The sequence below is a fragment of the Polistes dominula genome, unplaced genomic scaffold (assembly GCF_049000335.1).
Source record: "Polistes dominula isolate Pdom_NZ unplaced genomic scaffold, Pdom_raw_medaka contig_12, whole genome shotgun sequence".
Lineage (NCBI taxonomy): Eukaryota > Metazoa > Arthropoda > Insecta > Hymenoptera > Vespidae > Polistes > Polistes dominula.
The window spans coordinates 2075133-2097887 of NW_028301116.1; the positions used below are offsets into that span (position 1 = coordinate 2075133).

At 30.8% G+C, this 22755-nt stretch overlaps 1 protein-coding gene across 2 annotated transcripts in view; it reads left to right on the top strand.

Moving 5' to 3' along the window:
* Positions 1 to 22755, top strand: part of dmrt99B (doublesex-Mab related 99B) — a 45941-nt gene that overhangs the window by 3893 nt on the left and 19293 nt on the right. For both annotated transcript variants that reach the window (XM_015329150.2, XM_015329149.2), the window contains one exon: positions 6899 to 7238. In XM_015329150.2, the coding sequence (XP_015184636.1) occupies positions 6899 to 7238 (340 nt within the window). The remainder of the gene's footprint in view (positions 1 to 6898; positions 7239 to 22755) is intronic.

Consider the following 22755-nt stretch of genomic DNA (forward strand, 5'->3'; position numbering starts at 1 on the left):
ATAATAAATTTTTTTCTTGGATATAAATTAGACATAAAAAATAAAAAAACAGGTTCAGTTAAAACGATGTTAGAAACAAGAATAGTTTTAGTAGTTTTGAAACATCTTCAGTTAGATGTTAAACGTATTTATTTGTTTGACATGTTTAGTGATCATACGAGCAAATCTTATATATATATTTCTTTTTTTGAATTTTATTCATAGAATATATTATGTCACTCATAAGAATTCATTTACATAGTCGCTTTTGACAATCGTCGTATATTATTTATATTCATATTTCTATTCTTTCATTTTTTTTCTTATATATTCATCTCTGAACGTACCGTTCTCATATTTTGATGTACGATAGATATATATATATATATATATATATATATATATAAATATATACATATATATATCGAGCTTGTAAGGACCTAGTTTTGGTTTGTAATAGATATATGACCCCTGTCTTTTCTTTTTTTCTTTTTTTCTCTCTTTTTTCCCTACTATGGTTCGTGTGTAACCCTTCGCTCTCTTTCTCTCCCTCTTATTTAACGCATGTGTGCACTTTGTCTATGGGGGTTAAACGGTACGTATACATTACGTTTTGCTTTAAGTTACTTAAATGATTTCCGAGTTGTATAATATAGTAGGAGTTTATATTATATCATTAACAAATTGTCCAATTGTCCAATTTTAAATTGACATAATCGATCAGGTTGAACAAATCGTATTATTCCCCCCAATGTGATTATTAATAATTTTTTAAATTTAATATTTATTTCAGTGTCAAACTATTTTAAAATTGTGTGTATAAATATTATAGTTTAATATTTACCTGATCTCATAGTTTGTTTCATTATTTATTATATCATTAACAAATTGTCGAATTTTAAATTGATATAATCGATGAGATTCAACAAATCAATTTTATTATTCAAATGTGATTATTAGTAATTTGTTTAGATTTAATATTTATTTCATTGTCAAACTACTTTGAAATTGTGTACATAAATATTATAGTTTGATATTTATCTAAAGTCATCATTTGTCAGATTAGTATTACAGTTTATCTGACACAAATAAATGTTTTTTTTAGATCTTTTATTGTATTGAAAAAAATTCTACTTTAGAATACGATCGAAGAATCCCACCCTCTATCATGTTTCAAACGTTATTACATAGTAGTCCAAATAGTAGTCAAACGAATACGATAAACATCTACTCTTTAACATTTTTCATCGGACTTATATTCTATAAGAAATCATTGGAAATTCACCCCAATGACACTGAAGAGAAACCAATTACACAGTAGTCCAAATAGTGGTCAAACGAATACGATAAAAATCTACTCTCAACATTTTTCATCAAACTCTATACGAAATCTTGGATTTCTATAAAAAATCTTTGGAAATTTACACCGATCACAATGTAGAGAAGGAAGTGATTTTAAAGTATCGTGGGATGACAGATATATCATCTAAAAGATAGTTTTGCTTTTCGATCTTTCAACAAAAAAAATGAAAAGAAAAAAGATAAAAGAGATTAGAAACATATAATGTCAAACTTGTAACTATTGACAATGCAACTGTAAAACTATTTTTTTATTTATTTTTTATTTGGACGATTAATATTACAATGAAGTTTAAAAAAAAAGTCACAAATAAGTGAATAATTTAAATTAACATTAGAGTATAGGAATGATTGGTTAAATGATGATGCGAATCATCAAAAAATGTTAGAACACATTTTAAAAAGTCAATCAAAAACAAATAAAAACAATCAAAATAACTAAATCAATGATAAAATTACATTGTAATCAATCGTACTTGATAATACTTGAATATTAAAAATATTTAATAATATAAATATAAATTTATTATGAAATCTAGTTCACAAAAAAAAATATAAAATGAAAATGTGAACAATAAAAAAAAAAAGAAAAGAAATTAAAACAATAAAACAAACTGAAAGAAATGAAGAGACATGACGGGGGTAGGTGAGTAGGTGGGGTGTGTGGGTGTTGGTAGATTGAATCGTTATTGCGTGTGAATTTTTATCTTTGAAGTAATATCAGGGAATCCCCATCTCCCCCTCCCCTCTCCCCATAGACGACGTTTCAGTACGAACCGTTCGTTTTATGCACCGTTACCGATGCCATCGATCGGCGTCACCCGATGCTCGATACTCGAAGAATAATTGCGCCATCGACTACTACGTCGGCGATGCGCAAAGTGGTAGGAGCGTCGACAGGGGGTTGCTTCAAAAATGAGGAGAAGGGGAGGGGGAGAGGGTTGAAACGTTTCACGGGTAGGCGTGAATCTTCGTTTTCCCCCGGAAACCAGTAGCAGAAAGTTCCTCACGTTTTAAGACGTGATTCTTTCTCTCTCTCTTTCTATTTCTATTTCTATTTTTTGATTTCTACTAACATTTCATCATCTTTTTTCTCTCTCATACTATCACACACACTCTCATACACTCGCTTATTCTCTTTCTTCTTCTAACTCTTCTACTATACCGGTCGCGTATCAAAGTGAACATTCCTCTTCTATTGCGGTCTGGTCCATGCCACATTGCTGCATCCAACACTTCTTTCTTCTATTTGTAGTCTTTTTTCTTATTTTTTTTTTATAGTTTTTTTGTTGGTCTCTTATTTTTCCTTTATACAAGAAAAGTTTCATCGATTAGAATCAAATTGGACTTTTTTTTGGGTCCAGTGGGGGTACAAATTTACGCGACGGGGATGATTGTATGCATTTTGAATAACACATCTGTATTAATGGTATTTTATTTAATAATGTTATTTATTTAAATCTTTAAATAATTGATATATATACTCTATATATACTATAGCTCTACTCTATATATACAGTATATATATATATATATAGATACTGAGATTTTTTACTGACATTTTGTATTTTTATTTTTTAAAGAAATAGCATGAAATATAAAAAATAACCAATCACCGTACGTAACCCCTGTCCGACGGTGTGCACTTGGCCGCATAATTCGAAATTGTAAAGAAAAATGCACTTATTCGAAAATATTCGTACGATTGATTGTTAAAACGACCCACATTTTTCATTCGTCATACTTATTCATTATCGTTTTTTTTTAAAATCATTCTTTTATTTCATTCCAACAATATCCTATAGATCATGTTTCTCTTAAAAACCATTAAACCATTTCTTGCAATCGTACAACACACCGAACGAGATTATTCATCTTCAAAAGAAAAATAATCATTAACAAGAAAAATGGCATGAGAAAGAGAGAGAAAGAAAGGTTAGAAGAGAGAGGTGAGGGGTATAGGAAAAAAAATGGAAAGAAAAGAAATGAAAAATAGTACTTATGTTCCGCTTTTGCAAAAATCCTCGAGTTTGATCGAGAAAACGCTAAAAATTTCAATTCCAATGGATTCAATCGGCAAATGTGTATGGTTTGTATGCGTACGCGATATATGTGAGTGTGTGCGTGTATGATAGAGAGAAAGAGTAAATTGCATTTCTATCGACTTTCATTTTTCTGGCCGACGGTGCGCGTCCGCGCAAATTTTCTCTCTTCTCTCTCTCTCTCTCTCTCACTCTCTCTCACACTCTCGTTTCATTCTCCTCGCTCTTTCGCGAGCGCGCACCAATTTGCCGGCATTTTCAGCCAATGGATGAAAATAAAAACTCGTTGCCGCGAAAGTGGGCGGCCAACGCGATGAATGATCCACTTTTAATCGTTGCTTCCGCGCGGGCGTTCTTTTTTTTCTATTTTTTTTTACCCTTTTTTTCTCTACTATTCGTTTTTGTTTTCGTGTGCGTGTTTTCCTCTCTCTCTCTCTCTCTCTCTCTCTCTCTCTCTCTCTCTCTCTCGTTTTTTCTCTCGCTGCTGTTAAAAACCCAAACCCAGGTAGTAGCAGCAGCAGCAGCAGCAGCAAGCCGCGTTCCTTTCAAAAGCAACCGTGGTCTGTTCAATTTGTACGGAGTTTCCAAATCGTTTTGCTATTCCGTTTCGAGTTTTAATGCGTTCGTCGTTCATTGACGTATGTAAAATTTCTACATACACATACACACACATATACATATACTATGTAGATCGTTCAATAGGTGAAATTTATATCAAGCCTAAGTATAAACTTCTTTTTTTCAAATCGTTGATATTTAATGAAAACCCACCCCATTCACCCCCCGTGGCGCCATAGTTAGATGTAAATCGAATACAAAAGCGATCATTCATCGGTGTTGCTCTAAAAAAATGTGTCTACTATATATATATATATACGTATATATGTATGAATAAGGAACATATGTCTTTTTTCTTTCTTTTTTCTTTCATCATTTTTTTCTTTATTTAGGGGGATAGTAATATATATATGTACGTCGAGTTAAAAAGTTTTAAACGCAGGACAATCGTAGAAAAGCAATAGTCCCAGCAAGCGGGCCCAATAGTCACCCCATTTTAGTCTCCTTCTAACAATGTTCACTCCTCCCTCTTTTTGACCATCCCTTTTTCTCTCTTTCTCTTTTCCGTCAATTCTTCTCTTATGTTTCTTCAGCTCTCGTTTCCTGGTATCCATTGTTCTCGAGCTGTTTTAATACAAAAGAGAAAAGAAGGTTTTTGAAACGTCTTTAGAGACGCGAAAATTGTTCGAAACCCAGGGAGAGTGCATGGTTGGTGTGCGGTAAACCAAATCCACCTTTTGATTTCGTTTTAGATCGTAGTTTGAATTGTAAGAAGTGAATGGTAAGAGTCATCGATTTTTATTCGACTATTTTTTAAAAGATCATCGAAGTTTTGTTCTTAACGTGTCATGGGTATTATGTGTTTTTTTTTTCTATTGTATTAAATATTCTGTTCTTTTTTGTAAAAGAAAAAGTTTCTTCGTGTCACGCCATTTTGGAAAACACTCCTATTCTCTTTGTTTCCTTAAAAAAAATTATTTAGTCGAGGTTTTTGTTTTACTTTAAAGGTTAGATTTGCAATGGAATACTATCTTCATTTATTTTTGTTTCAATTGCAATTGTAATTGGTTTTACATAATAGGAATGTAATGGTATTCGGTTCACCATTTTATTTTCTATCTAAATACTGTATTAACAATATTATTAAAATCTTTTTGTAAAATGTATAAATTTTATATCAAAATTGATGACAATTATTTTTATTTGGTAATATATTTCATATTTAATTATAAATATATAATAAATAATTATTATTACTATCTCAAATACAATTAAAACTAACTTAACATATTTTTTCTTCTATCATCTACCGTAATAATTATTTGACCAAAAAAAAATATAAAAAAAAGATTAGAACCCTTCAAATACCAAGATAACGCGTTAAATTTATTACAATAATTAATAATCTAATTAATAACGTGAGTTAAGAGAGAAAATGAAGAAAGGGGTAGGGATAAATGAAAGAAGTTTAGCAAAACCGGAGGAAACCCCCCACATCTCTTTTACAAGAGATTTAAGTGTAGTATCTCTTGATAGTACCTCTCACCAATATGATGGGATTATTTTCGAGGGAGTGTTACCCTAACAAAAAAGAGACAATTAAAAAGAAAGAGAAAAAGAAAAAAAGAAAAGAAAAAGTGAATGAAAGAGATCGTCCTTGAAACGTGCAGCATTCCAGCATACCAATCTACCTTCCGGAGATGAGGTATCTCTACTCGGTACAATTAACACCAGTGCGGGTGCATGTATCTATTCTTTGAAAAGGGCTCGTAATATTGCCGGAAGGGTCGTACACCATCACCACCATAGGACTAGAGGAGACGTGATCCCTTGACAGAGACTTTGCGGCCTCCCATGAAAAAGCCCCCAATTCATCTTTGCACACGAGGCACGTCCTCGTTTATTGACTTCTAAATTGCTTACCCTATACCCTTTCATCTTCCTTATTTCTAAAACATGATTGTAACCATATCGATATATATATATATATATATAACTTTCTATATAGATTCCTCGTAAAATTTAATATCTAATTGAAAATTCATGATAAATCATTTATCATTTTATCTATGACTTAATAAATGTGTAATTAAAATATTATTTGATTTATTGTAGTTTGTATAATGAAAAATTATTATTATGTAAATGAAATGTCTATTAAAAATATAATTGTTTATAACAGATATAATATTTTAATTGAAATATATAAATATATATACATATATATATATATATATATATATATATATATATATATATATATATATATATATATTTTTATATATAAAAATTTAGTGTCATATTGTTGGTTTCATTATGGACTTTAAAACTACTGAATCTATTTTAGATTAATAAAATTTGTTTTATTTTGTATGATTTTTTCCAACTTAGAATATAGGATAGTTTTTGTCGCGATTAATTTGTATTGTTTATTACTAATTTAAAGATTTATTATTTAGAGGTTATCTAAATTTCTAGGTATTCTAAGTTTTCGATAGATAGCGCTGTATCATAATTCAATTATTTCAATTTTTTTCAGAGTTACATACGACATAACCTTGCTTTTTATATTTTTTCAAGTATAATATTATTTTATATATTCCATTTTATTGCGTTAACTAAATAGTTTTTAATTATTTGTAATACACATTTTATAACAAAGTATCCTATAGTTATATTATATATGATTTCTTATTACAAAATTGACTATATAGTTTCAAATATTAATAGCAATATAATAAATACCAAAAATAAAATTTTAATATTATTCTTAAACATCAAATACATCACACTAAAACTTTCATAAATTTTCTTTCTATAGAGAATGAAAATCATTCTAATAAAAATTACTTTCCAAATCAAACAAATACTGCAAAATAACCAAAATTTCATTATCAATATACAATGATGCAACAAATTGAGTTCTAGACAAATAAAAATATATAATTTTGTTTAATTAGGTAGCGTTAAGAAGACAACAGGCTCAAGAAGAGAGTGAAGCACGTGAACTTGGATTACAATTACAATACAATACCGGTAGTTGCACTGGTACACCGGTATTATCAGGATCTGCCACGGCAACGACACCAACCGATAGTCCATCACCGCATCCGGTACACGTAACGAATCCGACGGGTTTGGCTATCCCAGCAGCGGCCGCGGCTGCAGCTGCAGCTGCTGCAGCGGCACATATTCAAACGCAATTGACACAACCAGAATGTGGTATGATACAACGTAAAAGATCGATTCAAGACGATTACAGACAACCTAAGCAAGAAAAACCCGACATGATAGTTGGTGGTGAGTACCAATTTTTTCCATTTGATCTTTGATTTCTTTTCAGTCATTTTTTTTCCTTCTTTTACATAGGTAAGAACAGAAATATTTGAGGTTAGTTTTCTTTTTATCAGATGGTATCAGACGGTAAGATTTTTATTTATTTTTCATGACTGGAACAATTTCGAATTGTTTCTTATTTATTTTTGTTTTAATACAATGTGAACATAGAAAAATGTTTCAATCATTTGGACAATACCATCTTATGTGCTTTCTATTAGCATATTCGTATATTTAAACGTATACTATTGAACGTTAGTGCAATCTTTCATCTATTCGATATTGTGTAAATAATAAAGTGCAATGTGGAGAATATTATTATGGGATTTTCTATTCTGTTAGAATTAGAAGCAATTACTTGTTAAGAGTCTACGAACTCTCATATCGTAGCAGCCATGTAAATTTGCTTGTAGGTTAGCTATACGCCTGAACGGAGTACCAATTGTGAGTCATTACACATAAGTGTACCCGACGGGTCTCGCGTACAACCTACTACGGGGTTAGTAGAGGCTTACATCAGATCGTTTTCCCGAGCTTTTCTTTTCTTTTTTTTTTTTTTGAAATAAAAAGAACGACGAGACTCGTGGCATCGACAAGTCTTTCAAAGATCCTCGTCGAATGGGTACTTTTAAATTGACGGAATATTTTGTATGACGACCAACGAACGACCTAGAAGGACATGCTTGCTTTTTTTTTTCTTTAATTCATCATTTATAACGAACCCATTTTTTTAAATTTAGATCGTTTTATTATTTTAATCGATATCGATGTTCTTCTTCTTATTATTTTTCTTAGTATGTTGAATATTTTTTATTTAGTATCTATATCATTGATAATACATATTTAAAAAGGGGTTTTGGAATTTATATTTGGAATTATAATACAAAAGTATTATATGTGTATTGATTTAATATTAAAATTGGAAGCACTAATATATCGATTACATTTAAAAAACTAACTTCTAAATAACAATTTAGAGGTTAAATATCATATTAAGAGGTTACATTTCATTCAATTCACAAATCCTGTTTTAACTTAATAATAAAAATTATTTTACATAATAAAATTAAGTAATAATAATAAATAATAACAACTATTTTAAATTAATAATAAAATATAATTAAAGATACTATTTGTGATAAAAAAACTATTAATATTCAACACTCAATGTATATTACCATCATACTTACGTATACATATGTAACACCTACTAGTTAAAAATATCCAAATTAATTATTTTAAATAATACCATTAAAAATGTCATATAAATTTTTTAACGAAAGTAATTAGGAAAAGTAAAAATAACAACATAGGTATACTTATGAAAGGTGAAAGGGGGTAATATATATATATATATATATATATATATATATATATATATATATACTCTCACTCGTTTTCTTAGTTGTCACTTAGGTGCGTAGGCTCGCGTGTGCGCACTCGAGGAAGGGTGAGAATGAGCTCCAGGTTGGAAGGAATTCGATAAAGGAACGGTTGAGGTAGATGTAGAGGTATATTGCAAGAAAGAAAGAGAAAAAGAGAAGGAAAAAAAAATAAAGAAAGAAAGAGAGAGAGAGAGAGAGAGAGAAAGAAAGAATTAAACGCCGTCACTAACGAGTGCGACTTTTGCTTTGAGTGGTATAATAAGAGGCCACGAGTTTGGCCATTATTTACTTAACATTATGGCCCTAGCCACTTGGTCTACTTATGCATATATACGCACGTTCCTAATGGGGCACTTATATTCCAAGACTAAAGCGTGCGAGCCTTAAAACGCATGCGTATACTTGCACGGTCGCGTGCCAGGACTTTGGTTGCTGCTGCTGTTGCTGTTGTTGCTGTTGTTGATTTTATTTCACTGTGTTCCAAATCAGCTACGCTTGTTCATTGCTGCTCTTATCGCAGTTCTTTTTTACATTAATAACTTAATTGCTTGACATTCTCAACTTACTATAGTAACTGGTACTTATTGGTAGTAGTAATAGTAGTAGTAGTAATTTTATGCTAATGAAGATAAGACATTTCTAAGTATGGTATTTATTTCTTTAGCTTTTCAGTGTCAAGGTTAAGTTTTCAAAGATCTAACTTAACCTGTCATCTGTTGTTCACTTATTTTAATTTACTAATTTATTTTTAGGTGATTAATTTGTTATAGGTTGATTTTGGAGTCTTGGTTATATTGTATGGTTTTTTTTATTTTTTTTGTTTTGTTTTAGGAAAGTTATTTATCTCTCTTTCTCTCTCTCTCTCTCTCTCTCTCTCTCTCTCTCTCTCTCTCTGTTATTAGAATTCTGAAATATTTGTGTTAATGGTTCTAAAATTATGCACTTAAGCGACCAATGAGCTCATTTATCTTACCTCAGTAATTATTGGAGTTAGTTGAGTTTGTTTAATTCGTGATACAATTTACGATTAATTTAATTTGTAATTTTATTAATAGAACATTTACGAATGTAAAAATGTTGTCGTCATAATCATAATCATAGTTATAATCATCATAATCATAATTTTTTTGTGAACCTTTGTATGAAAGGCATTTAATAGAAAAGAATGACAGTTTTCTTTCTTTGGGTAAACCGAAATATATATTTCTAAAACACTTGTCTGAATTTCTTCATTCTACGCGGTAAACACACAAGGACATCTTTATTAACGTCACGCAATAGTGTGTTCCAAAAGAATACGTCATCGTCGTTTAACTATAGCCCACTTCCTTTATTCGGTTTCCCCTTTAACCCTCCTTTCAATTCACATTCGCTCGTTGGCATCACACGCGCGCTCGCGCAAATTCAATTTATTTTTTTTCTTTTTTTTTTCTTTCTTTCTTTCTTCTTCTTCTTCTTCTTCTTCTTCTTCTTCTTCTTCTTCTCTTTTTGTTGCTCATCGATCCTTTTTTTTCCTTCACGAAACTTCGACAAAATGGTCCGTTAAAGCTAAACTGTCTTTTTTTTTCTCATCGGGTATCACGACTGTGTATTGTTTATATTTTTTTTTTTAATGAATTTGTCAAAAAAAATTTTTTTCAATACCTCGTTCGAACCATGGATTTCCATATTTATTTTTCCTCTATTTTTTTTTGTTTTTTTTTGTTTTCATTTCGAAAGAAACACTCGAAAAGCTCGTCGGCAACCCCTTTTCTCATTTTCGCTATCAATCGATACTACCACGTTAAAAGTCTATTAGCATGTAAATCTGAAGTGTCCCCCTAGAGAATTCACGTTGGGGTAACGTGTTAATAATTAGTTACTTATATACATATTTATATACAAATAAACTGCAATTTTTATTTGCAAACTTTCAATGAAAGAATCTTTAAGATTCACGTTTAATTCTATTAAATATAATCCGTCTATAATAATATTTTTATACATATATATTAAATTAAGGGGTGAAGTTGGTTGGGGTAAAAATTGATATATATATATTATTCATTTGTATCTGAATAAATATAAAAAATATAAATATAAATATAAATATAAAATACACAAAATATATAAATATAAATGTAATATAAAAAATTTTAGAAAAAAATTTTAACTCTACCTACAAAAAAAAATATCTCACCAATGTAATAAGAACTTTCTAAAAAAAATAAATCATTATTTTATTTATTAAAATATGCACACTATTCCACGTTAAAATATATATATTACTACTAATCTTAGAATTATAAAAAAAGGAAAGAAAAAAAAAGAAAAAATATCGATCATCATTTAAAAGTAAATACGTTTATCAAAGGTGTTAACAACATTAATTGGAAATAAAAAGAAAAATATTATTGGATGGCGATAAAAATCTTTCGATAGCCCTTTCTTCTCTGAGTATACAAAAAAAAATGAAGTAATGATCGAAAGAGGATGGTCCCTTTAATTGGAAGGAAGTTAGTTGTGTGTTTGCCATTGAATCGTAACGGTGTTTTCATCGACGAAGGGGAAACCAACCCAATCTGTACAAATTAACCGTCCAGTTCCTGTATTTTCTGGGAGGAAGGAAGCCTTACGATTGGCCCCCGCGAAGATGGCAGGACGCGTGCCGTTTAAATCCAACTTACCCTACTACTACTACTACTACTATTACTACCCCTCGTGGGCAACGCGCTTCAATTACTTTCTCAGGGTGATGCTGGTGTACATTTGATTCGATTTAAACGAATGCCAGTTATAATGCGACTTTTTGTACGGTCACGGTTTTCAAAATGGACGGGGTAAAATTGGTCGTGGGGTAAAAATTTTAATGCAAATGATAGGAACGTTTATTTGATTGATTGGACAATTTTTTTTATTAATACATTAATGTTTAATATCAATTGTTGCTAATTATTATTATAAAATAATTTGTCAACATTCCTTTGTTGGATGGTTTTTATTTAATTTCGAGTTTATTATATTTTATTTTATAATAGGTTTGTTTTATGATTTATCATTTAATTTGGTTAATAATTTAGTCGATCGTATTTTAAGATTGTTTTTGGTGTATTTTTTTTTATATTTAAATTTATATAATATTATAAAAAATTAGAGTATTTGTTTTTATGAGACATTTGTATAGAAAATTAGCTAGAAAATATTTTACACAAATAATAATATTTAATGAATGATATCACAAATATTTGAAAATTGTATTATTTTTTTAATTTTATTCAATTTGATCAGTAACAAAACAAAATAAAAAATTAATACTACAAATTAGTATTATATTGAATTAACCCTTTGAGTGTTTTGTGGACGTATATATGTGTTTAGTAAAAATTACTATTGTGGTCGTTTGACGTATCTACGTGTTTGTTAAATTAATGTAAAAGAAAAAAATGTAATTTTTATATTAATTAATTAAATTATATTCCATAGAAAGAAAAACTTTAATTATTAAATATATATTTTATTATTAGAATCTGATTAATAATAAACTATTCCGTTCCTACAAAACATTTTAGGTAAAAGTATTCAGCATTCAAAGGATTAATTAGGAATAAATGCGGTGTAATTGAGACGAATAATCTTTGTAAGAAAATATCGTGTTCTTCAAGAACAAAAACAAAAAAGAAAAATAGAAAAAGAGAAAGAGAAAGAGAAAGAGACTAAAGTTCTCAGAAAGAAAATGTTCGGTCATAATTTTCTTTGTCACTGTGGACCTCTTTCTTGTACACTCCACAATCACCCGGAGTGCGATTACCATCGGATATCTTTTTTATTTTTTTTCCTTCTTCTTCCTTCTTTCACCATTCGTTCTAGCGTTCCATTCTCATTTTGGCATTGTGAGACGTGTGCCGGTAAGAATGAGAAAAGGATAACAACGAAAAAAACGGGGTATATATATGTAATATTCAAATTCTGAACAACTCAACAATATTTAATCTGATATCTATTTAAAAAAAATTTATTTTCTATCTTTGATTGATCTAAAACTATAAATCCAAATTTAATTGATAAATAAATCTATAACTAATTTATTAACACTTTGCATAAAAGCAAAACAAAAACAATAAAAATTATGTAATGCAAGTAGAAAATTTAAAAAAAATTTTGATCAAACGAGAAAAGAATATTAAAAATAAGAGTTCTAAACAAAATTTATTATGAACGAAACCAAAAAAAGAAGATAGATAGCTATAATATTAAAAAAGAAAAAAAATCACTTTATATAAAATAAAATACGAGTTATGGGAATTATAAAACACTCGTTAAAAACGTCAATTAATTAATGGTCTTTCAAGGGTATTAACTTACTATTAACTAAATATTCATTAATTACCAATTAACTAATTTTGACAAAAACGGTACAATTGTTTTACTTTTGCATTCTCGATAAATAAGTTTGAATATAATTATAATTAAAATAACTATACCTAAAAGTTTATATATAAAAAAAAAACAATTCATTTAACAAAAATCCCCATGAATTTAACTCCCCCTTCATCGATCATTGCTACTTGATCGAAGATCTCAATGAAAAGTACTATCACGAATATATCTCTATCTTTCTTTGAAACTTTATCTCGCGGCATGTTTTAACTAAGAAAGAAACAAGGGTAAAAGAGAGGAAGGGAAAGGTAAGAAAGGGAGAAAGAAAGGGAGAAAGAAAGGAAGGAAGGAAGAATTTCATCGAGGGGTTGGGAGGGAAGGGTAAGAAAGAAAAGTAGAAATAGAAGTAAGAGTAAAAGGGAAGAAAGAAAGAAAAGGAAGAAGACTAGAACTAGGGGTGTGGGATGAAGAGGGGGAGGAGGAGATGAAGGTGAAGAGAAAAGACTCTGACAACGGCAGATTCTTTCGCGGCCCTCGGTGGTTTCCGTTAGCCTTGCTTTCGCAATATCGCGTTTTAAAAGGTACGAACACTTTCTCAGGGCTCTTCTCAAGAGCGTAGGAGGAGATCGCGTGGTGGTACTTCTCCCCCTCCCCTCCACTCCCCTCCCCACCCCTACACCCTCTACCCCTAACTCTCCTCCTTCTTCTTCTTCTTCTTCTTCTTCTTCTTCTTCTTCTTCTGCTTCCTCGTATCTCCTTTCTTTTCCCTTTGCTTATTCTCCGACTGTTGATGGAGGTAGTGGTGGTGGTGGTGGATGATAGGGTGAGTTGAGAAAAGGAAAGGAAAGGAAAAGGAAAAGGAAAGGAAGAGTAGACTACGCGCGATATATATCGCATTTCAATTTATATAAGGGCACGCAGACGCTTAAGGCTTGCGAACGAAGTATACACATACACACACATATATATATATATATACATTTACTTATAAAGACGTATACACGTTTTCTACACTAGGACGAGACGGCGCGTAAGATGTCTTTCACTCGATCTCCGAAACAGAATGCTTACAGTAAAGTACGAACCGAACCAAGACTTCAGTCGAGAAGTTCAGCAGTAATTGAATTTCTCGGGCCAGTGCCTTCGACCGCGGGGGATGACGGGGTTTGGTTGATTCGTTGCTTGGCTGGCTGGCTGGCTGGTTGGTTCGTTGGTTGGCTGGTTAGCTGGTTGGCTGCTTGTGCTTCTCTCTCTTTCTCTCTCTCTCTCTCTCTCTCGATTTCTCTTCTTCGTAGGTCAGAGATCAAGAGAGAAAGAGAAATAAAGAGAGAGAGAGAGAGAGAGAGAGTTAGATAGAGAAGACGAGCTTTTCGAAGTACTTGTATTGTGTTGTACTCTCCTGTAGGTATCTATAAGAGAGAAACTCGGTGATTCTCCCATTCTACTAGGACCGCTACGGAAATCGAGCTCTTACGCTTTGCACAAGAGGGTGTACTGCCGTTTCTGGAGACACTTCTAGATGTCCATAATAAGTTTAACTTGCTTAAACACAATCGTATGTATGTAAAAACAAGTTTTGCGATTCCTTTGGTTAGTATTCCTGGACTTTCTAACTTTTTGCTAACTGATCTTTACCTTTTCAATACTTATTTCTTATCGTTTGTACTTATAATAGTCTTCTTCATACTTGGATCTAACTACAATTTCTATCGTAATGTTTCACAGTGTTTAACTGATGAAAATACAATGGTATGTATATAAAAACAAATTTTGTACAGTTCCTTTGGTTAGTATTCCTGGACTTCTTAACTTTCTGCTAACTGATCAACACTTATTACTTATTATTTGTACTTAGTCTTCTTCGTACTTGATCAAACTACATTTTTTATTTAAATGTTTCATAGTAAGTTTAACTGACGTAAACACTATTGTATGTATGTACATAAGAACAAGTTTTGGTTATCCTTTGGTTAGTATTCCTGACTTCTTAACTTTTTACTAACTGATCATTATCTTTTCAATACTTATTACTTATTATTTGTACTTACAATTAGTCTTCTTCGTATTTGATCAAAATACATTTTCTATTGAAATTTTTCATAGTACTTTAGCTGATGAAGATACAAATTTATGCATCCAATTTATTCTAATCATCCTTCAGAAATTTTACATTTCTCAATGTTTCAATTTTACTCAAACTGATCGTTTCTTTTTTAATCTTCCTCATATTTTCCATTTCCCATTCTTTAAAACTCCTCACATTCGATTATTGTATCCAATAAGGAAAGGTATGGTTACATTAGTACGGTATGCACGTTCATCTCGAATAGGTCAAAAAGAGTTGACACTTTTAGAAAAAAAAAAAGATGAAAGAAGAGGTGGAGGAGTAGGAGGAGGAGGAGGACAAGAGGAAAAAAAAACGTGAAGAAGTGATATTTTGAGAGAGCCAACGTAAGAGTGTCTGGTTACATTTGAAGCATTCTTTTAACATTCGCCGTTAAGTGAAAGTAAATATTTGAGTCGGTGGAAGAGGACAGTGACTAGCGTGCCACCATTCGGTATCGAACGCACAAAGTAAGTAGGTAAAAACGTATGTTTAAACTGGTTAATTCGTATATATCTTTAATCTTCCGCGATCATACTAGGATCTCTCTTTTTTATAATAATTCTTCTTATTTGTATTCTGTTTTTTTTTCTTTCTGTTCATTTTTGAAACCATATCTGTTATTTCTTACGAAATAATATATATAGGTATTTATAGTATCTTGTTGATCTGGTATTTATTTAATATCGTTTGTTTAATTAACAAAAATTTGAAAATTTTCTTCTTAATATTTACGTTAAAATATATAAAATAATATAAAAAAATATATATTAATATTATATAATATTAATTATAATATTTTTATATTATAATAATTATTATATATATATAATATTTTAAATTTTATTATATAATATATTATTAATTATAATATTAATTAATACGATTAATATTATATATATATATAAATTAAATTATATAATAATATAATTATAATATTATATAATATTAATTAATACAAATTCCATCGAAATATTTAAGTACTAAACCTATCGAAAACTATACGTAAGCAGAAGTAAAAACTTAATATAGAATAAAATTTAATTCCAATTGGAGTAGTAACAATAATACTATGTTATATATTTTTTTAAGTAACAAACGAATAATATATTATTTTATATCTTAATTATATTTCTAACAAACTTACAGTATAAATTTGACCATGCCTTGATAAGTTTTGTGTAAAATCAAATATTTCAATAAAAAAAAAAAGTACTTACATTCATAGTGTCACAAATTGTGTTACGAAGAGCACACTGAATAATTGTTTTTATAAAATATATTTTGTTTTATTAATAATAATTAAAAATACGCACGAACTTTTGGTGAATCTCGTAATAAAGAAATAAAAATAATTTGAGAAATAAAAAAAGTTCACCACAAAAAAGAAAAAAAAACTTTATCCATTCATTCCCTATTATAAGAATCCATTGTAAGGTATAAACATATCGACTTTTTTCGCGTTCCTTGGATGGCTTAACCGTTAAGGTGCATCGATTTTCACGCATGAAATGCACAAGAAGTGAGAGAAAGAGAAAAAGAGAGAGAGAGAGAGAGAGAGAGAAAGAGAGAATCGTTACGTCGGGAAAAAGAGAACACGGAGAACTTGGATTTCCAAGTGAGTTCTTCGAAGTAGGGAGAGAAGATATGTCGTGAATGTGTGTTTTTTTTCTCTCTTTCTCTCTTTCTCTCTCTCTCTCTCTCTCTCTCTCACTTATTCTTTGGTTGTTCTCTTTTGCACGGTACGCGAACACGCAGAGGGTTACCTTCTAGTATACACGTGCGGCGGGGGTTACGCTGTTTATTCCGAAGGATCTCACTCTCTCTCTCTCTCTTTCTCTCACTCTCTCTCAATCTCCTTCTCCATTTTCGTAGACCATTATCTCGTATGGTTGAGTGGGAACACCGAAAGGGAGTGGGTGGATGGATGGAGAGGATGCTCCTTCCAGTGTCCAAGAAACTCCACTCCACCGATACTTTGGTGGTCTCCTCATTTCTCTCTCTCTCTCTCTCTCTCTCTCTCTCTCTTTTTCTCTTTCTGTATTCTCAACTATGCTGGTAGCAAAAGGAGGAAGAGGAGGAGGAGGAGAAGGATGCTTTTGGACTTTAAATTTGTTTTCTTTTTTTTCTTTTTTATCGATCATGATCTTATTTACCCTATCCTACTGTAGACTTAAATTTATCTTTAGTTACTTTGATCCTCATCTCTTTGAAATAACCGCGGGTTGTCTCTTTTTTTTTTATAGATCAAATATAAATTGTGTGAGAGTTTAAAGTATTTGTGTATTTATGTATCAATTATTCGAGGTTTAATTTAAAAAAAAAAATATATATATATATATATATATACTAGGATGCTTCGGTCAAGGTTTGGGGTTGGGGCGGTTTTGTTATAAAATGTTGATTTAATATAATTTAAAACTATATTTAGTCAATTATAACAACACACATAAATAATACCACAATTAAAATGGAATACATGAAAAAATAATACAGGAAAAAATCTAAAAAGCAAGGTTAGGAAATAATTGAATTGTAATACAACTCCATCTATTGAAAACTAGCAGTACCTAGAGACTTAGATAACCTCTAAATAATAAATCCTTAAATTAGTAATAAAAAATACAAAATAATCGTGATAAAAATTATCCTATATTTTAAGTTGGTAAAAATCACACAAAATAAAACAAAATGTCATTAAATCGGTTCAGTAGTTTCAGAGTCTATGGGAAACCAACTATGTAAATACTGAATTTTTTATGTATTAGGTCGTCCCAAAAATTTCTTCCTTTGTTTGATAATAAGTTGAACAATATTGTATGCGTAATATAATATTTTTTTATTTGTATTTTACGATATTTTACTAAAAATAATATTCTACTTTATTTTACATTTTACTATACTTTAAATTATTCAACATAAAAAATATGGTACCTGTAGAATTACTAAAAAGAAAGAAACTTTTGGGACAACCTAATATAAAGATTATTGTCATTATATAGGATTAATAATTTTTTTAATAAATAAAGAATATATATATAATATCTTTTCGTAATATCTTTTCGTTTGTATATGTATATATGTATGTTTTTAATAATGATATTTGTCTATAAATAATAGATTATTTAAAAAGAATATTTTAAAAGATCATCGTTCTTGATGGACTTTATGAAATATGCTATATTGCATCGTTGATCAAATAACTATTATCTCTTTGGTTATTTTCTACGTTCAATAGTTTAATGAAGCAAATACGATTGCTACTTGACTGCTGGAATGATAGATAAACACGTGCACCTTGCGTTCACGAATACATATACACATATAGATATATATATATATTTTAAAAACTTGCCTTGCCGATGGCGTTATTTGCAAAGATTCAGGATTATCGATATGTCCTCCATGTAGTTGTAGCCGAAGAAAATATAAAGAGATTTTAACGTGTACGATTGAGTTAGAATCTTTTACCTGTTTGCATAGGTGTACCTGCTCGGTACGAACGTTTACACGTGCACCGCCACGGGAAGAGCACGTTTCCTTGTGTGTTTGAACTAAACTTCTGTTAACGTCTTCTTCCTTTCTTTCCTTCTTTCTTTCTTTCTTTCTTTCGGCGAGAATCTTCGCTGACTTCGTCGTACTTTGACTTTTTTTGTATGCATAAATACGTGCTCTGCATGCGTGGTGTAAAATAATACAATATTACTAACCACGTGTGTATGTATATGAGTTTACATTATTTCTTATTCAATTGACACGAAGTTACACTTTTATAATTATTTTCAACAAATTTTTTATTGTTTAAAGATAATTTATTTTATTTTTTTTACGTTAAAGACGTGTTATATTAGCCTATTATCATTCATATTAAAGTTCAATAAAAATTAGTAAACAAAATAATTAATATTAATTCGATTAATTGTTCTTCGCATCCACAAAATAAAATATATACAAACTTTATATTATAGAGAAGATGAACAGGTAAAATATCAAGAAATAAATTTTTTTGTCCGTAACTACTACTATTACTACTACTACTATATTTAATATTATTTATTTTTCAAACTTTAAGTAAATGATATTTAAAGTTTGTCAAATTTACAAGTCCATTAATTTTATTTATTAAATATCAAATGTAAGAAAAAACGAATAAGGATAAATTACAATATCCTTTTTATTATTAAATAAATTATTTTAAAATTTGCTTCTTCACACACACACACACACACGTAGAATAAAAAATACTAGATCTGTAAATAATAGCAATCGTAGAAAAATTTTTATTTTCCCTCGAATAAACTACCCTAACCCACCCTTATCATTTTACACATATATTTTTAATGTCATCATCGTCAATTACAATTAAAATAAAATAAAAAACATTCGATACGTACGATGTACGCATATATATAACATACATTAAAAAATAAGTAAAAAAATAGTATACAGAAGCGTGTATAATATACCAATAATATAATCGTAAGATACGATTCGTGAAACGGATCGTTTCTATTCAACAACGACGGATCACATAATAAAATCTTTTTCTTTTGCCCTTTGCACGTTTTCGAACGTGTATTACAACTACTACAACTACTATTACTACTACTACTCTCAGACGCGTGGCTTCTCTTTTGAAAAAAAAAGCCTCCTCCTTCTCTTTCTCGAGTACTACTACTACTACTACGAGAGAGAGAGAGAGAGAAAGAGAACATATTTTTATAGTCCTACGCTTTGGTTCTTATTCATGGTGTGTATTGTTAACGAAAACCAGAGCGCACTCTGGTTCTTTGTTTCGTCTTTTTGAATACTATGAGAGTGCGAGTAGGTAGTTGCGCACGAGCGCGCGTGCACGCTAAGATCGTCTCTTCTTGAAAGAATGAAATAAAGAAAATATATATGTATGTATGTATGAAGAGAATGAAAGAAACGAAGATACACTTCTTCTTGAATATTCCAATAGAAAATTTTGCTTGAAATTTTTTTTTTTATTTATTTGTTTCCCTCTCTCTCTCTCTCTCTCTTTATTTCTTTCTTCTTTTCATTGTTTTATTCGTTTATTCCATTGTTACCCTCTCATTTTTTACCCGGTTATTATTATAGTATGTAGTAAAAAAAAAGGATTGTGTATTTGTACCTACGAATAAACGAAAGCAAGGATTGCATTTAAAATAAAATAAAAAACTAGATAATTCAACCTTCTTTTTTATTTTTAGCATTTACAAGACACAAAAAAAACATATTATTATATAATAAGAAGCTTATGTTATAACTTGATCAAATTAATTGTACATTATTATAATAATTATATTAATTTATGTTTTAATATTACAATTTGACGAACAATTCTTTCCTCTCCCCCTCTTTTCTCCCCATAGAGATACGCGTGTACTTACATACTAACATATCTAATACTAAATTCTAATGCAAATAAATAAACAAATAAATAAATAAATACACATGGTCAATACGAATTCATGCGATTTATTTGAACAATAGTGACGGCTGAAAACAAGGGTTAGATAGAGGGGTTAATAGTTGAGAGGGGTAACAGGGAAAAAGAGAGTAAAGGGATAGAGGGTTAGGGGGGAGCAGAGAGACGGATGGTTAAAGCGCGCGCACGCGTTCTTCCTATAATAAATTATTATTCTATTTCGAATATATTGAATATTATTTCCCCGGTGATATTCGAGTGCGGTGTTATTATCATCATCGAAATGTTGGGTTCTATCATACACGTGAAATAAATATACACATACACATACCTCCCACCTCCGCAAACATATACGTATATTTATATATATATACACGTATATGCTTTTGCGTACATATATATATATATATATATATATATATATATATGTATGTATATATAGGTAGTAGTTAAACGCGTTAACGCCGGAGACGTAGGAGGTGGCGATCGACGTCCATGCTTCGGCGATCGTTCACATTATTATCGACTGAGTACTGTGGGTGCTAGTCGCGAACGCCGTGTGTCAATGTGATAGGAGAGAGAAAACAGCACTCGATACGGAATTCTGTGATTGTCAGATAGATCTCGAAAGCATAATAGGTCGCAAGGAGGGTGGGAGAGACAGAGTTGGTTGGTGGTTGCTGGTGGCTGCTATCGAAGTATGCATAGGGGGGTGTAGCACGTCTATTCAAGTCTCTTTCTATATCTGGAACACTCCTTTTCTATGTGAAGGCAGTCCAGGGATATGATGAGCCAATGTACGCTCGAGTACTACAAATTGATGGACCAGAAGTACCCCGTTTTCTACCGGTACATCACGCCGCGTATCCAAACCCTCCCCCCCCCCCACTCTTGAATCCTCTCCCTGAACTACCCCTTAAAACCCCCTACCTAAGTTGAACTTGAAGAGTAAGGTCTGACTATGTTCTTACCAGTCTGATTCTTCTTTCTTTCTTTCCTTCTTTCATCGTCAATTCTAAATTGACGATGACTAGGGGTTTTTTCTTTTTCTTCTTTTTTGTTAAATAATGTATCGATATTTTTCTTTTCTTTTTTTTTCCCAAAGATTTTAACGTATATCGTATTTCCCGTTTTTTCTCTCTTGATCGTTATGTTTATGGTCTGATATTAAATGGACTGTGTATGAAGTTTGTCGACTCTTAGAATTCCTAAGAATTCGAAAAATGTATATATATATATATATGTGCGTGTGAGTGTGTGTGTATATATAACTCCAAGGAAGCCATATAAAATCCATGAAGAAGAAATCCAAAGCTATCGAAATAAGGATGCTGCTGCTGCTGGTGCTGCTCCTCTTACCACGGGGGCTTCTCATCCTTACATTTTTTTCTTTTCGTTAAAAAAAGACGTGACTTGTTTGTTACACTTGATACGTATCGTATAACGAGAAGTAATCGAAAGAGATTAAGTAGAATATACGGTATCATTAATAATACACAAAATTTCATATTCCTAGTATCTTCCAAATAATTTTTAAGAAATTGTGATTATTACAAAAAAAAAAAGAAACGAATGATACTGAATTATTATTGTCGAAAACGTTTAAAATCGTTCGGAAATATCGTTCCTATTAACTTTCGGGACAATCCTATACGCGCGAGCGCACACGTATAACAAATACATACATATATATACTATACTTACTTACAGATCTCGACTCTTCTCCATCGAGGAGTTAAAGGTTTCGTAAAATTCGCGACGAAGTCACTCCAAGCTTGGGGAAGCGAAAATGCGCGAATGCATAGGTAAATAACATGTTCGTCTTCCTCTCTCTTTCTTTTTTACTTCAATACATATATATATATATATATATATATATATATATATATATATATATATATAAAAGTAAATACATATATACATAAAATCGACAAAATAGAAGGAAAAGGCGAAAGGGCGACTTCTTCTGCCCTTCCTGCCCTTCCCTCAATCCCTCCTGGTGTTCACGGCAAACGTTTACGACGCATAAACGCCGAAACAAAAGACGGCTGGGTGCGAAACAATTAAAAACGTTACGCCCGATCGCTCTCTTCCCTTCCCTCCTCCTCCCCCACGTTTCTTTCTCCTTCTCTTTGCGGTTCTGTGTCCCTCATTCCCACCCCCTTAAAGCAGCAACCCTAGCCATCTCGTAGACTACCTACC